The sequence below is a fragment of the Furipterus horrens genome, unplaced genomic scaffold (genome assembly GCF_987537825.1).
Source record: "Furipterus horrens unplaced genomic scaffold, mFurHor1.1.pri manual_scaffold_8, whole genome shotgun sequence".
Lineage (NCBI taxonomy): Eukaryota > Metazoa > Chordata > Mammalia > Chiroptera > Furipteridae > Furipterus > Furipterus horrens.
Window position 1 is genome coordinate 69,542,793 of NW_028327178.1, and position 17,413 is coordinate 69,560,205.

A 17,413-nucleotide genomic window follows, 5' to 3' on the forward strand; every position below is an offset into this window, starting at 1 on the left:
AGAGCAAGATATTGAAAACCTAACTTAAAAAGATAGTGACAGAAAGCGTCCCTAAGCTGGGGAAGAAAATATACATACAAGTCCAGGAAGTGCAGAGGGTCCCAAACAAGATGAACCCAAAGAGGCCCACACCGAGACACATCATAATTAAAGTGCAAAAGATTAAAGACAAAGAGGAAATCTTAAAAGCAGCAAGAAAAAAGCTAATTCCTCAACAGAAACTTTTCAAGCCAGAAGGGATTGACAAGAAATATTCAAAGTGAAAAAAAGCAAGGACATAAGAGTTGCAGAATGGTGACATTCCAATCATACCATTCCTCCTTCATTTATGAGCAGCTATAGTCCTATTATTCCTTTGATACTTACTTGATGAGTGGTCATAAAATTATTTCAGAAGTTTGAAGACATTACTGCATTATCTCTTAGGTTCTGAGATTGCTATTGGAAAACCTGATGCTATCTTGATTCTAGCTCTTTTTAAGACATACTTTACTCTCTGGAAGCTTTCTGAAGTTCTTCATTAGCCTTGGTGTTCTGGAACTTCATGAGAGAGCCTTGGGCTGTTTGTCATTTAATGTAGACTTTCCAGTCTGGAGATTGATGGCTTTTAGTTCTAGGATTTTTGTCTTCTCTGTACCTTTAAAAGACCCTTTCAGTCCATTTTCCCCACTATCTCTTTCTGGAATTCCTATTAGTCATATAAAAGTCTTCTTTCACTTTTTAAAAATGAAATTTCCTTGATTTTATCTTTCAGTGCCATTACCATTTGGGGACAGGTCAAAGGAAGGGGACTAGGGACACTACCAGTCAGTATTGGGGCTTTCATTTAATTCCTTCTCCTTTTAGCCCCACACCTCACACTTTTCTTCTGCTGTATCTCATGTCCCCACATTTAGAGTCTGTCTAGTTCAAGTTTTCCAGAAACAAACCTCCAGTCTCCTATGGAGAGCTGAGAGGGAGGAAGAGTTGCTTGGCCATTGCAGAAAGGGGAGAGGTCTGGGGACGGAGTGTATTTTTTTACTTTTAATCAGTGTCTGTTTTCAGTGCTGTGCCTCATTCCAGCCTTCCACCATCATTTCTATCTCCTGTTGTACCCTCTGTACTCCCTTAAAATTGCAGCTTTCTTTGCTCTGCTATGGCAGATGTCCCAAAATATTCTGCCGTCTCTCATCTACCATCAGCTCCTCTCCACTTTCATGTTTCTTAATGAGTAGATTTATACATTTTTTCTCATTTTATTGCCATTTTATGGGGGTTTCAGGAGGGAGAGGTGGTTAATGTGTTTATTCAGTCTGCCATATTTAATCAGAAGCCCCTAAATTCTTTCTCAGTGCAATTCTGAAAAGCAAGTATTTTCAACAAACTTTTATGAATTTAGTTTTTTCCCCCCCAGTTTTATTGAGAAATAATTGACATACATCACTGTGTAAGTTTAGGGTGAACACCATGATGGTTTGATTTATATACATTGTGAAATGATTGCCACAATAGGTTTAGTTAACATACATCATCTCATATAGATACAAAATAAATAAATAAACTTGTGGTAAGAACTCTTAGTATCTACTCTTGTAACAATCTTCCTATGTATCACATAGCAGTGTTCACTGTAGTCATCATGTTGTACATTACATTCCTTGTAGTTATTTAACTTATACCTAAAAGTTTGTACTTTTCACCACCTTTCCAATTAAATTTATTTTTAATTTCTACATGTAGTCTCATGGGGTCCTAATTTGGGGACAGAAATGTAGTGGAAACTCCCTCTAGATAAGCCTGAGTTCTTTGTTTCCATAGATTTGAGGATGTTTGATATAATAAAAGAGCTATGTTTGTGATTTTCATTATTCTTGTTGTTCTGGTGTTCCCCGCCCACTGAGGGATCAGAGCCTGAGGCAAAGATTAAGTGTTAATGTTTTCTGTAGCGGGTACCATCCCAGGGCAGTGAGAGGGAAAGGAAAGGGAACTGAGGTGGGGAAGATGGGGAACCATGCAGGGTTATGCATTCTGTGCTGGCCACTGCTTGAGGCTAGGGGCCATGCAAGATGTCTGTGGATGGGCTATATGGAGAAACTGGGTCTTGGGACAGTCTATCAGAGGTGAGAAAAGGGGGTTCATCTTCTCTGGTTCCTTCCTAGCCACAGAGAATTAGGCCCCCGCTCTTTTGCCTTGCATTGTGCAGTCCTTGGAAGTCACTTGGGAAGCCAGATCCTACCACCTGTGGCACAGGTATTTAGCCAAATTCAGGAATTGGAGAAGAAGCTGAAATTCTCAGGGATCTATTGAGTCTGGGACACGGTATGTTAATAGTCTAAATGGATGGGCTCATTATAGGAACAAGACTTCTGAATTCTTCCCCAGGAATTTTTCAAAGAAACACCCCTGTGCTATCTAAATATCAAGCAATGAGGTGCATGAGCCTGAGGATTCCCATGACTTCCATCGAGGAGAGACCAGTCCAAGGCAAGACAGCCAACATGCAGGGATAAAAAGCCAAATTCTGAAGGTGTTTCAAATCCTGGCTCTGGAAGGCCACCTGCCCTTCCCTCCATGTAGTTCTGCAAGACATCAATCTCTTTTGGGGTTTCAGTTAGCTTGAGCTGTGTTTCTGTCACTTAATTAATGGTTATGCTCAGGAAGAATATTAACAAAGAATTATGTAATCTTATACCCAATAACAACTTGAAATGAATTGTTTTTCTTTTAAAAACCTTAAAATTAAAAATACTTCTTCACTTCAGATATTTTCCTACTTAGCATGCTATGGGCTGACCTGTTGCAATAAAAGCCTAGGTTAGCATTTCAGAATCAGCTTAGTTTATTTATTAAATCCTTGCCAGGACCCCAGAAGCCCTAAACTCTGCATCCTAGAAGATCTACTTGCAGATCTGTGCAGAGGGCAATAACTGACCAATGAACACCCTTCAGGGTGCACTTGGAGGAGGAGTGCCTGAGAAGTGCAGATGATCCCTGGTAGCCAGTTCATGTTAATATCTTGAATGAGTTCTAGCTTTGTTCAATTATCATGCACAGAAAACCTACAGCTTGCAGGTGCCTCTTGTCAGCTAGGGCTGCTAGTGGCTGGGAAATAATCATTAAGGCTGCCATGAAGCAGAAAAGCTACCTCTCAGCAGCCCTGCAGCCTCCAACATGGTATATATTGTGCTGGGAACAACTGCCGAGCAGCACACACATAACTAGGTTTGGGGATGAACAGGGCCTGCAGCAGTGCGACCCCAGGGCTGGGCCTCCAGCTCCTCCTGGAGGAGGGTGGCACAGCTACAATTTGTAGAACAGCTCCCCAGGATAGGCTCTGAGCTAAAAACTTCCTGTACATCATCTTACTCAGTCTTTACCATAAGCAGCCATAAACACTTCTATAGATAAAGAAAATGAAGCTTAGAGGAATGAAGTGACCTGCCTAAGACCATACTCTAGGTAAGGTCTGAAGGACCCCTTGAGTGTGTTTTCTGGGGAGTGCACTCTCCTTTTCACAGTTATCACCGAGAGAGAAGCAGAGAGTCCTTTTATGCTCCGACAAGGAAGTGAAGCTGGCAAAATATCAGAAGCAGAACTTGAACCCAGGCCTAGCTAACATGGAGGTCATTCCCATGGTAGCTCAACAAGACTGCCTGCGGGTTACCACTTGCCTTGAACAGCATGACCAGCAGCTATTGGACGAAGCAAAATACCCTCCGCCTGGCTGCCTCGCAGCCTAGCGAACTGTGAGGAGACAGAGCAGCACCAAACTTAGGGTAAAAATCTCTTAGCTCATGCTGTCATGACAAACTACAGCAGATTAAGTGGCTCAAACAACACACATTTATTTTCACAATTTTGGAGGCTCAAAGTCCAAGATAAGGGCTCCAGAATGGTCAGTTTCTGGTGAGGACTCTTCCTGGCTTATGGATGGCTGCATTCTGTGTCCTCACATGGAATCTCTCACTCTTCCTCTTCTTATAAGGTCACAGTCCTACTGAATTAGGGTCCCACCCTTATGACCTCATTTAATCTTAATTATCCCCTAAAGACCTCATCTCCAGATACAGTCACATTGGGGATTGAGGCTTCAACACATGAATTCTGAGGGACAAAATCCGGTCCATAGCCCTGGGGCCCCAGTGAGGTTATATGGAAAGAGTAAACCAATGGAGAAGTTAAACAGGGTAATAGGATGAGAACGATTCAGAGATGCTAGTTAGGGGTGGAAAAATTAGTTTATATAATGTGGGGGGTTATGCCATTTATTAGTCTGAACATGTTATATAATATGTAATAAATGTGTTTTAAATTTTACAAGAATCAGTACTTTAAAGATGTTGCGCCACTGATTCTCACTTGCATTGCTTCTAATGAGAAACCTGTTGTCATTCTTATCTTTATTCCCTGAAAATAGTCTGTTTTCTTATGTTGGTTTTTAGATTTTCTCTTTATCATTGGTTTTGAGCAAGTAGATTTTGATATGCTTTAGCATAATTTCATTCATGCTTTTCATGCTTAAGATTCATTGAGGTTCTCAGATTTGTGGGTTTATAGTTTACATAAAATTTGGAAAAGCTTTGGTTATTATCTCTTCAGGCCATTTGAAGTTGTCCCATAGCTCATTGACATGAACATGCTGTTCACTGTTTTAAATTATTTTTCTTATTGCGTTTCATTTTGGGCACTTTCAAATTATTATGTCTTCAAGACCATCAATCTTTTCTTCAACAATGTCTAATCTTCCAATGATCCAATCATTGTACTTTTTCATCTCCTGAAGTTTGATTTGGGTCTTTTATATACCTTCTACATCTCTATTTCACTTTTTGATTATGTGGTATACATTTATAATAACTGATTAAATATGCTTATCTATTATTTCTAACATCTGTGTCAGTTCTGAGTTGGTTTCAATCAATGGATTTCTCCTATTATGGTCATATTTTACTGCTCCTTTGTATGCCTGGTTATTTTTCTTGCTACTGAGGGGAGACCCTACTGTGTACTCCACCCACTACCCCACAAATCTTGAAGTTCTCCAGGCTGGCTGATGGGAACACACACATTGTTCTCCATTCTTTTTGAGGACTGTGCTCTGTAACCCTCCAATCCTCTTGAGTGGTTTTCTCCCAGCCTTGGGTGTTTCCTCACTTGTATGTGCTGATCAGATTTGACTGACTTCTTAGAAGGGAACTTCTGCATATCTCTAAGGTTCTCTCTCCCTCTGAGCTTTCTCCTTTCCAGTACTCTGTCCTGAGAACTCCAGCTGTCTTGTCCTCTGCAGGTTAGCAGCTCTAAAGTTTGCTTGCTTTGCCTGGGTCCCACTCTCTTTGCTGTGGTCTGGGAACTCTCTCAAGACAGAAAGCTGGATCAGTTCAGGGTTCATCTTATTTTTTTTCAGTTTCTTAGAGATCATTGTCTTTTATTGCCTTATGTACAATATCTTTTTAAAAACTATCTTTACATTTTGTGAAGATTTTGAGCTTTTTCATATGAGAGGGTAAATTTACTCCCAAGAGAATTTTAAAAAATTGAATGTTACATCTGCTCCTATGATTCTGAATAAGAATTTGTTGACCTGATATAATTAGGGCAAAGTGTATCCCTTGATAATAGATGTAAATCCATATTTCAAGTAATCTTGACAGTTTTTTGTTTTGTTTTGTTTTGGGATTTTTTTTTTTTTTTTTTTTTTTTTGCTAACTTCTGGTCAAGTTTGATTAGTTAGTTATAGGGGAAACTGCAGACTAGTTCAGCCAGCTCATTCCAGACTCTTTGTAGCATAACTTACCCAAAATAACACAGATAGGAAAGTGAAAGACTACATTACCCAGATTTACATACAATGCGGGTTTTACATGGACTGAACTTCTTCTAAATGGCACCCTCATGCAAGACTTGGAAGGTAAACGTGAACGGCATGAGGTGGAGGCTGTGCTTCCACTGCTTTCTGTGCTTTTGCTGGCGAGTCTGGTCCTGGTAGTGTTTAGTGTCAGCTGTAGCAGAATTGCATGGGCAGCCAGAGCAGGACTGAGGGACCCACTTTGCTGGTGTGGACTGTGGCAGGCTGGTGATGAAGCTGGCAGTTGTTGTGGCAGTTTCCCAATTCATCAAATTGCTCACTGTGGCAGAGGTCAGCCAGGTCTGCAGCCCATTCAAGGAATTTTATAAGCCACTCATAACTGGAAGTAAATTCCTTTCTATTGAAACTATCCAGAGAGATTCTATCGTCTACAACTGACCCCTGACTGATAGATTAATCATTATACTTATACATAATGTGGCTAGTAAAGAGCTTGTCTCAAAAATAGGAGACCGATTGGCTGTGCCATTTCCTGGATTGCTCATGAAGGGTGTACCAGGATTTTCAATCTGTGGTTTCTTTGGAGGAGACTTTTAAATGCTCTTGCCCATTTTGTGGACCATCTCTGTAATGAGGAATGTTTATAAATGCGGGTTCAGCCTCACAGACTATGCGATCACATAAGAAACACTACTAGGCAAGCCAGAAGCCTGGGGAATGACTGGTGAGGATCCCCAAGATGGAGCATGTGAGCACCCCTCATCAAAATCACCTTTTACCAGGGCAGAGAAATAGACTATAAGTAAATGACTTGAAAGCAAAAGGAAGAGAACAAATTTTGATTTTAGCAAACATCTGAAAAAAGATTCTTTATAAGGCTATCAAAGAGAACTGGCATTATATGATATGAGACAGATGAGCAAGGAACACCTCAATGAGTCTACAGAAAGGCAGGTCTATGACATGAGAAGTAACCAAAAGGGAAATTTGCATTTGGGAGAACTGGTATTCAACAATTTTTAGGTATGTACAAAAAAAAAGACAACTTGGAGTGGGCATTCATATTTCAAGAAAATTTTGATAAGTCTGCAAAAATGGGCACCTAGAATTTAGTGTGACATTTTCTACTGGGAACAACACCAGGCCACTGACCACAGGGGAACAGAAATCACATAAGTCATGATTAAATGACTCCAATTGGAGTCTAATAAATGAATTAACAGACAGTGTGGGCTGGCAACATCCTGCTTTGCAGCTCTGAAGACAGAGATAGCACAAGGCAGCTTTCCTAAGGGAGTAATTTCTGGAGCTTCACAGTTCAAAAAGGTAATGGCAGCTTTCTAAAGGGCCCACTCAAATCCCTTTCAGAATACTGTGCACTGCAGCACTTACCCACTAAAAATAGGCCATTCAAGTGTCTGGGGAAGTGTGGAGGAGGATGGCAGCGCTCGCAGGAGGGCCGTATGAGGGCAGTCTTTGAGAGCTGAACATGTTAAGATGTGAAAAGAGATGATTTAATCAAGGTTTATGAGTATCTGATGGGTTCACACAAAGAAGCTAGGGCAAGACCAATTCATGCTGTGAGGATAAAGGATGCTACAGATTGTTAATTAAGGCTAAGGTGGGGAGGAATTCAGTAGGTAAGATCTATTTTGCAGGGCCATTGATAAGTGGGGTAAATAACAATGAGGTATAGTTAAGAAAGCAGAGAAGCTACAGGACATTGCCTGTTAAAGCCCTGTGACAGGGATTTCTTGGGAAACTGCTTCTGCTTCCCATCTCCTCTCTATCCTCAATTCCCACATTCCAACTGTGGCTCCCACACTTAAGCTCCTTCTGTCTTCAGGGTCCTGAGGGAGGAGTAGTATCAGCAGGGTGGAAAGTGCTGCTCATCCTAAACATTGTCAAAGGACTTAGAGGGTGGGCCAATCATAAGGTTTGTGAGGGATGTGTGTATGTGTGTATGTGGGACACTGTGGGACACAAGTGCTCTTAAGGGGATGATTGGGAAAATTTTTTAGTAACATTTGCTATTTATGTGACTTTAAATGCTGGTTGGTTCAGAAATGAACAAAGATAAAAATGGGCTCTGTTATTTTCCAAAGTGGTGAATTAATTAATCCACCATCTCTGTCTCTCTGTCTCTCATAGGCACATAACACTCATGTGCGCACGCACACACAGTCACCAGTGGTGAATTTTTCTTCATCGCCAATGGTTTATACTGGCACTCTGAGGTGGAAACAAAGAATAAAATGAGGTGGAATCCAAGCCAGCCTGGGCCCAGATCCTCAGTGCACTGCCATCCTATGACAGCTGTCTGCCTGTGTATCATGGTGGCTGACTGCTTGGCTCCCACCACATGTCCCCGAATAGCTCCAAGAAAGTCCCTCTGAAGGCAGCAGGAGCCACTGCTCATGAGGCCTTGACTGCCACTGCACCTGCCCCCATGGCTGCCACAGGTGCCCCTGGCATCACCATGCTTGCTCTGTTCTGGCCCTTGATGAGGTGAGATTAGATAGGAAGAAGTGGGGAGAACGAATCCTGAGGTTTCCTTTGAAACTGGAGAGGAACTTAATCTTGAGGTCATGTCTGACTTGTAGAAGATAAAGGGCCTGGTTAGCAGTCAGTCCTCCCAGAATACAGAAAGGTGCCCCAACATGCAGTGGATGGAAATTCGCCTGGATCTGGGCAAGAGATGTTGCTGGTGTTGCCAAGGTTGGGGAAACAATCCTTAATCATATCATAGCCAAAATCAGCTAAACCACTTACGCTGCCTGTCTGGAAAGAGCCTTGCCAGTTCATCTGAAAACAGACAGGGCAGGCAGTGCTGGGCCAGGAATTGTGCCAGGATCTGGCAGCATTTCATGGCAGTTAAAAAGAATGCAGTCACAGCTGCATGTACACATTTAACACACATGTGTAGAAGTTACTGACAGTCATGGGGGAACCCTCAGCACCTCACTTAAAAATGACCCTCCACTGCTTTAATGATCAGCCACCGTTCTCCTCTCCCCACTCCCTCAGTTCTTTCTTACAAAGGTCAATTGGCACATCCTATTATCCAGTGTCAACCTGTTTGCCATTTTAAATGTTCACTCTTAACAAATCAAATTAGCTTAAAATTATTACTATTATCAGTTAACAGTTGCACCCTGACTAGTGTCTTAAGCTCACAAAATATCTGTTTAAACATCACCTTCTTGGGGGAAAACAAACCAGCTAGGACTTTTGAATTTGGTCTAACATGAAAACATTCTCTTTTTAGAGAAAACTCTTAGTATTTCCCTCCCCACTAACAAAAATTTTTTTTAACAAACAATTGATTCTCCTCTAACTTAAGTATTTTGTGTAAGGTTGGGAGCAACAATAAATAAAATCCTATGCACTAGCTAAGGAATAAATGAATTCACTTTCTAATTTTTTCTTTATTTTATATAAATAGTACAGTTAAGTCTACAAAAATTAAATAAGGAATTTGATACTTTATCAAAATATAGTTCATAATTGAAAGCATTAGGAAACTATCCGCCTACATAAAAGGTTTCAGAAATTAAATCCTCTTTCTTGGAAAAAATTAAAAGCCATGCATATAAAAATGCTTAGCAAGCCAGTAATTTAGAAAAACCTTAAATCTGATAAAGGATGTCTAAAAATCTATGTGTGGCAAATATCATACCTTTAATAAAGAACAAATGTCCTTTAAAATTAAGAATGAGGCAAGGGTGACATCCTTCACTACTTTTATTTCACTTTTTACTATAAAAGCCAATGTAATAAGATAAAAAAATAAATAAGTTACAAAGATTAGAAAATAAGAAATAAAACGGTTGTTTTTATTTGTAGATGCTATAATTTTTCTGTGCAGAAAACTTAAAAAGAACCTACAAGTAAATTATATGAATGAGTGAGAGTTTAGAAAATTTGCAGAATATCAAACCATACAAACAGTTACTGTATTTCTATATAACAACAATCAATAAGAAATGAAATTTACAACAGTAATAAAAATATAAAGCACTTTGAATTATATTAAACAAAAATTATACCAGACATTCATGAAGAAAATCATAAACCTTTATTGAAAGATGTTAAGGAGACCTAAATAAATCAAAGTCTAAACTATACTATGATATTGGATTTAATAACAAAGATAGCAAAACACACAGAGGAGACTTCTGAGCAAGAAGACTGACACACTCTGTCTCCCTCCACAACTAAGAAGGAATAAAACTACTGCAAAACCAGAAATATCCAGAAGTCCCAGAAAATAAATGGAAGTCCAACGTATGAAGTTATAAAGAAGTGGTGCTCATCCGGACAGGGCAGAGGGGCAAAGCCGGGGTGGAGAGGTCAAGCTGTGCTGGCGGCAGGATGGTGGTGGGCACAGACGCCCGTATTTAAGGGGAAGCAAGAAGCCCCTGGGGAGCACCCCTGGCTGCAGACCAGACCTGTCAGCTTGTGATTCCAATGCAAGGGAAGGCCTATTGCCTTGGACTGTGAGGCCTGGAGGGGGTGGGGACAGAGGAGGAGGCTCCCGGTCTCTTAGCGGAGAGTGAAATGCAGGCATTCATCTTGGACCCCCCACCCCCACAGAAAATGCCACAGCATGGTGAGAAGGGTCACCCAGTTGTGACAAGTGCATGGTGCTCCACCCCCTATAACGTAGGAGGTGTGACAGCCCCGCCCAGGAAGCAAAGGTAAACACAAAACTGTCAGGATGGCATAGATCACAATAGAGATCCCAGTGACGCAGCTGACCAGACAGCAAATTTCTAATCTAATGGTTCAGCAGATAGGAAATCTTCCTAAAGCACAGTTCAGAGCTTTGGTTATAAGAATGCTTACAGACCTAATAACAGATCCTAAACAAGACGGGGAAGGAATGAAGGCTAGTCCTGCTGAAATGAACAAAAACACATATGAAACTAGTGGTGAGGGAAAGAAAACCAGGGATCAAATCAACAAATCAGAACATAGGGAAGGAACAAACAGTAAACCAGTGCAGAAAGAGGAAACGAAGAGTGAGGAAACGAAGAGTGAGGAAAATGAGGAGAGGCTCAGACACCTATCAGACAGCTATAAGCGGGCCAACATCTGAATCATAGGGTTGCCAGAAGGTGAAGAAAAAGAGCTAGAAATTGAAAAATTATGTGAAACAATAATGAAGCCGAACTTCCCTAACTTGGGGAAGGAAATAGACTTACAGGTCCAGGAAGCACAGAGAGTTCCAAAAAAACTGGACCCAGGGAGAATCACACCAAGACACATTATAACAAAAATGTCAAAAATTAAGGATGAAGAGAAAACCTTAAAAGCAGCAAGAGAGAAGAAAAGAATTATGTACAAAGGGGTACCAATAAGACTGTCAGCTGATTTCTCAAAAGAAACTCTGCAGGCAAGAAGGGACTGGCAAGAAGTATTCAAAGTAATGAAAAGCAAAAACCTACAACCACAATTACTCTACCCAGCAAAGGTGACATTCAGAATAGAAGGGCAGAGAAAGTGCTTCCAGGACAAAGTAAAACTGAAGTTCATCAGATCTAAACCACTGTTATATGAAATGTTAAAGGGACTTGTTTAGGAGAAAGAGGATCAAAACTATGAACATTAAAATGAAAACTGTATGACAACAACCAACAACAGAAGCTAGGGAACTGAAACAAAGGCAAACTAAGTAGGCAACGAGAGTGGGAAAAGAATTACAGGTATGGGGAACATTTTGGGGGGAGATCAGTGGGGAAGGGGAAGGAGGGAAAGGGAGGCAGATGGTACAGGAATTAAGAAGCATAGTAGGAGGGAGTGGAGTGTACAGGAAGATGTTGAGAAGAACTATATGCACAACCAATGGGCATGGACTAATAGGAGGGGGGACAACTGCAGGAAGGGGGGTCACTGGGTGGAGGGGAACAAAGGGAAAAGAAATTGGGACAACTGTAACAGCATAATCAATAAAGCATATTAAATTAAAAAAAAAGATATCAATCCCACTTAATTAATCTAAGATTTAATACATTTCTTATCAAATCAACAGACCCTTTCACAGAGTTTGACAAATTTACTTAAACCTATTAGAAAAATAAAGGGTCAAAAATATCTACAACACCCCAAAGAAGACAAATAGATTATATTAAAATTGAGAATACCTGCTAATTGACACCATAAAGTAAGTGAAAAGAAAAGCCTCAAAATGGAAGAAGATATATTAAGGATACATAACCAACACAAGTTTGCTTCCAGAATATATGAATAACCCTGTGAATTAGCAAGAAGATGACAATCCAAATGAAACACAGACAAAGGTCATAAACAAGCATTTCGCAGGAACTACCACAAATGACCCATGAACAAATGAAAAGTCACTAAACTGCAACATTAATCAGAAAAGGCAAAAGTAAAACTATAGGAAGACACCTTTTCAAACCACCAGAATAGCCAAATTGTAAAATCTAACAGCACCAAGGCTTGCCAGGGCTGTGGAGATGCTCTCATGCCCTACTCACTTTATAGATATAACCGCTTTGGGGACCATTTCAGCATCACCTGGTACACCTGAGAGAAGTTCTTGTAGGTGAGGTATGTCCACAATAGCCATAACATTGTTTATAATGTCATCCAACTGGGGACAATTTAAATATCAATCAACAGGAAAATAGGTGGATGAACTGTGACACAGTTATATAAGGGAATGCTATACAGTAGGGAAAATAAATAAATTACAGCTACAAACATTACCATGATGGGCCTTAGAAAGGTAGTGATAAACAGTGTTGACTTTCTCTAGTCAGCCACAGAATCAATTCAAAGGAGGAAAAATAAATTGATTTTTTTTTTTAGGAAATATATACAAGGCACATTTTAAAAACAAAGGTTTCCCTGGCTCCTGTTTTGGTAAATAAAGGTTAATATTGCCTATGGCTGCTTTCATACTATAATGACAGATTTGGGTACTTGCGAAAGAAGTCATATGGCCTGCAAAGCTGAAAATATTTACTCTCTGGCTCATTATAGGGGAAGTTTGCCTATCCCTGCTTTACAGGAAAGAAAAGGAATGATTAACTCAAACTGCAGGATAGTGGTTACCTCCAAGAAGACGGGGTCAGGGGTTTGTCATCAAAGAGGGGCTCCTAATATCCTGAAATAAGGAATTCTTTCTTTTTTCAAAAAATATTTTATTTATTTATTTTTAGAGAGGAAGGGAGGGCGAAAGAGAAAGAAACATCAATGTGTGGTTGCCTCTCACTCACCCCCAACTGGGGACATGGCCTGCAACCCAGGCATGTGTCCTGACTGGGAATCGAACCAGCAACCCTTTGGTTTGCAGGCCAGTGCTCAATCCACTGAGCCACACCAGCCAGGGCAGGAATTATTTCTTAAGGTAGTTGGTAGACAGAAAGATTTTTAGTAATATTATCCCTTAAAGTATACATACATGTTTTAGATACTTTTTCATTTATATAATGTATTCTATAATATTTTTGAAAATTAAGAGGGAAGAGAGATTGCTTCTGATCCTGGCAGTCACTTCAGTGGGTATTAAGGACCCTGGAATTTTATAACTTACATCCTGCATCTATATATGGTACCAGCTCTGATAATTCTTCTAACATTTCTAAGCAGCAGATTATATCCAGAAGTAGCTTTCTACTCTAAAATTCTAGCCGTCCTAAAGTAACAGGATAAAAAAGTGTTTTAGAGTTGAAAGACCAAGATCCAGATCACTCAGTCAAACCAACCTGCCAGTGCAGAATCCCCTTAACAATGTCTTGGACGAATGGTTGCTCTTCCCTGCTTGAGCACAAGCCATGTGGAAGAAAACTGAGGTCATGGGCAGTCTGTCTGTGATTGTGGAGTTCCCACCAGGACCAAGTGCTTCCATATCCTGTTCCCTAACTACCTTTAAACTTCTGGCCACTGCTCTCAACAGCCCTGCATCAAAGGAACTCAAAAACCACCTCATCCGGGCCCACCCATGGTGTGGAGGCTGGTACTGCCACATCTGGGATTAAGGCCTGTGCATGACCATGGGAGCCATGTGTAGACACATCTGGAGTCCATGCACTTCCCCACTTGATTTTTCACCTTCTGATCAATGCTAGTGGTCAGATATTCTTTATTATAGTAGAACAAAATTTCTGCCACTCTAGCTTGTCCCATGGATTCCTGTTTTGTTATCTGATGCATCAGAAAACACACCCTTCATTCATAAGACACTATGTATTGCATTTTTCCTTAGTAAAATACACTGTTCAAATTACCTGTAGAGATCTGTGATCATGTTGTCCTCATACCGAGCACACAGGTTGTTGAGGACTTCTTCATGCTGGCCGAACAAGCGAATGTAGTTGGAGGTAGGAAAAGACTCCTTAGACAGGCATGTGATGGCTTCCACCATTTTATACTTGTTAACATGTATTCGGAAGTAATTCCCATTTTTCGCATTACCTGTTACTATTTCTGAACCCTGGAGGGGAATGGATCAGAAAAACAACATTAGAAACATTTCTGAACATTGGGAACTTTATCATAGAAATTTACTTTCCAAATATAACAGACAAGTCATATCTTATCGCTTGTTGCAAATAGTTATAACAGATATTGACTAAACTCAACAGAAAATAACTGTGTCCGAAACCACATACTTGGACTTAATGGCTAAATGTTCTTCAAGATATTTTAAACTGATTGCATTGTTTCATGTTTTTAAATTAGCTGCTAGTTTACAGCCAATTCTCTATTACTCAATACCTTGCACAGCTAATATGTGGGGCTGGGTTTACTCTGCTCTGTGAGGTATGTTAACACTGTTAATTATCTTAGATTTTCACAGCACCATTTTCAGAAAAACCTCCTAGTCAAAATCATCAGAAAGAACTTCAGTTTTTTAAAGTTTACTTAAATAAAGGAGACAAGTAAAAGGTGAATCTCTGACAGCTAAGTTTGGGGATTTTAATTTGTATTGATTTTAAGAGAGAGAGGAAGGGAGAGAGAGAAAAAGAAAGAGAGAGAAAAGTCAATTTGTTGTTCTACTTATTTGTGCATTCATTGGTTGCGTCCTGTATGTGCCCTGACCAGAGAGCAAGCCTGAAACCTCGGCATTATCAGGATAATATTTTAACCAACTGAGCTACCTGGTCAGGGCCTGCAGGATGCTTTTTAGTCTGTAAATTATCAATGCTTTGTGTCCCCTCGATATGGGCTAAAACTGCCATATAGGCCCAGATGACAAGGAAAGATGCCACTCTATCCCATGTCACACCACCACTTTTTCTATTTCAGCTCCTAATGGCTACCAACTTACCAAACCGAGACACACTCTCCGTGGGCTCAGACAACCAAACTGGGACCCTGCAGCAGACAAATAGGTTTTGTCCGTGGTGGCTGAACCTTCAATTTACCCATAGATTCTGAACTTAGACCATGGTAACGCTCAATAAATCTTTCCTGAGTGCATATAGATTTAAGCTTTTGCTCTGAACTTGAATGTGACATTTATAAATCCAAGGCAAGTTGGACTATACTGATCCCAAACATTTACTTAGTCCTGGACATCCCCTGGGGATTTTGTCTAAACAAGGACACACAGTTTAACTGGATTTTTAAATAAATTGAAGCAACTCGTGGGTGTTTGGATAGCATAAGGCAAAAACCCACAGAAGGAGTCAGCCAATTATAAAAGCACAAAGTGAGGTATGCAGGAGGTGTATCAAGTGAATCTTGGGTCAGCCCCAAGTATGTGTGAGAAATTGGGTTTTTGGGTGGGAGAGAAAAGAAATACAGCTTAAGAAAGTGGTTGGGGGTTGCAACTGGTCCATCATTCATAGAGATAAATGGATATAGAGAAAAAAAATCTACCTCCATACAAAGGATTCAGAAAAAGAATTTAGTAAGACATTACCTAACAAAACGATGGCATCCTAATGACAGGATACAGCACCTATAATATAGTTTATTGGAAACTATATTTCATAACAAGGGAATATGTTCACAGTACGTTTTATACTATAGAAGTACTTTTAAAATGTACAGATCATTCAGTTTTTTTTAATCAACATTTTAACAAATGTTATTTTGTAGTTGGGAGATTATATCATTTTTGTTGTTTCTTTTTCTGTTCTTTTGACTACCTATGATTTCTAATTTTTTAAATTTATTTAATCTTTATTGTATTTTTTACCATTACCATTTAGAGTCCTCATACCTCCCACAGCAATCGCCACATTGTTGTCCATGTCCATGAGTCCTTTTTCCTTTTTGCTCAATCTGTCCACTCTTACCCTCCCCCGTCTCTCTATCCATGAGTCTTTCCCCTTTTTCCTTGTTAATTTAGTTGGTCCATTAGATTCCACATATGAGTGAAATAATATGATATTTGTCTTTCGCTTACTGGCTTATTTCACTTAGCATAATATTGTCCAGGCCATCCATACTGTCCCAAAGGGTAAATTTTTCTTCTTTTTTATGGCCAAGTAGTATTCCATTGTGTAAGTGTCCCATAGTTCTTTTATCCACTAATCTGCTGATTGACACTTGGGCTGCTTCCATATCTTAGCAATTGTAAGTAATGCTGCCATGAACATAGAGGTGCTCGTGTTCTTTTGAATTAGTGTTTTGGGTTCCTTAGGATATATTCCCAGAAGTGGATTGCTGGGGCAAAAGGCAGATCCATTTTAATTTTTTGATATATCTCCATATTGCTTTCTACAAGTGGCTGCACCAGTCTGCATTCCCATCAACAGTGCAAAAGGGTTTCCCTTTCTCCACATCCTCACCAGCACTTGTTATTTGTTGATTTATTGATGATAGCCATTCTGACAGGTGTGAGGTGATATCTCACTGTGGTTTTATTTTGCATTTCTCCGATGATTAGTCACATTGAGCACCTTTTCATATATCTGTTTTGGCCATCTGTATGTCCTCTTTGGAAAAATGTCTATTCAGGTCCTTTGCCCATTTTTTTTTTTTTTTTTTTTTTTTTTGGTGTTGAGTTTTATAAGTTCTTTATAAATTTTGGATATTAACTCCTTGTCAGATGTACATTCTTCCATTCTGTGGGTTGTCTTTTAATTTGTTGATGGTTTCCTTTCCTGTGTAAAAACTTTTTAGTTTGATGTAGTCCCATTTATTTATTTTTTCTTTTGTTTCCCTTGCCTGGGAAGATAAATTGGATAAAGTATTGCTATGAGCAACGTATGAGATTGTGCTGCCTATGTTTTCCTCTATGATTTTTATGGTTTCATGTCTAATATTTAAGTCTTTGATCCATTTTGAATTTATTCTTGTGTATGATGTAAGAAGGTGGTCTAGTGTCATTTTTCTGCTTGTATCTGTCCAATTTTCCCAACACCATTTATTAAATATACTGTTTTTAGCTCATGGTCTGTACTTGCTTCCTCCATCAAATATTATTTGACCATAATGTTTGGGTTTATTTCTGGACTCTCTATTCCATTCCATTGATCTGTGTGTCTGTTTTTATGCCAGTACCATGCTGTTTTGATTACTATGACTTTAGAGTGTAGTTTCAATATTAGGTAGCATGATTCCTTCCACTTTGTTCTTCTTTCCCAAGATTGCTGAGGCTATTCACACTATTTTTGGTTCTATACAAATTTTTCAAATATTTGT

General features: G+C 39.7%; 1 protein-coding gene across 1 annotated transcript in view; it reads right to left on the minus strand.

Annotated features, from left to right (window-relative positions):
• The window catches only part of CFAP61 (cilia and flagella associated protein 61), a 431,546-nt gene that overhangs the window by 52,672 nt on the left and 361,461 nt on the right, over positions 1-17,413 (minus strand). Inside the window, exon 25 of the mRNA XM_090285993.1 lies at positions 14,044-14,249. Coding sequence (XP_090142119.1) covers positions 14,044-14,249 — 206 coding nt within the window. The remainder of the gene's footprint in view (positions 1-14,043; positions 14,250-17,413) is intronic.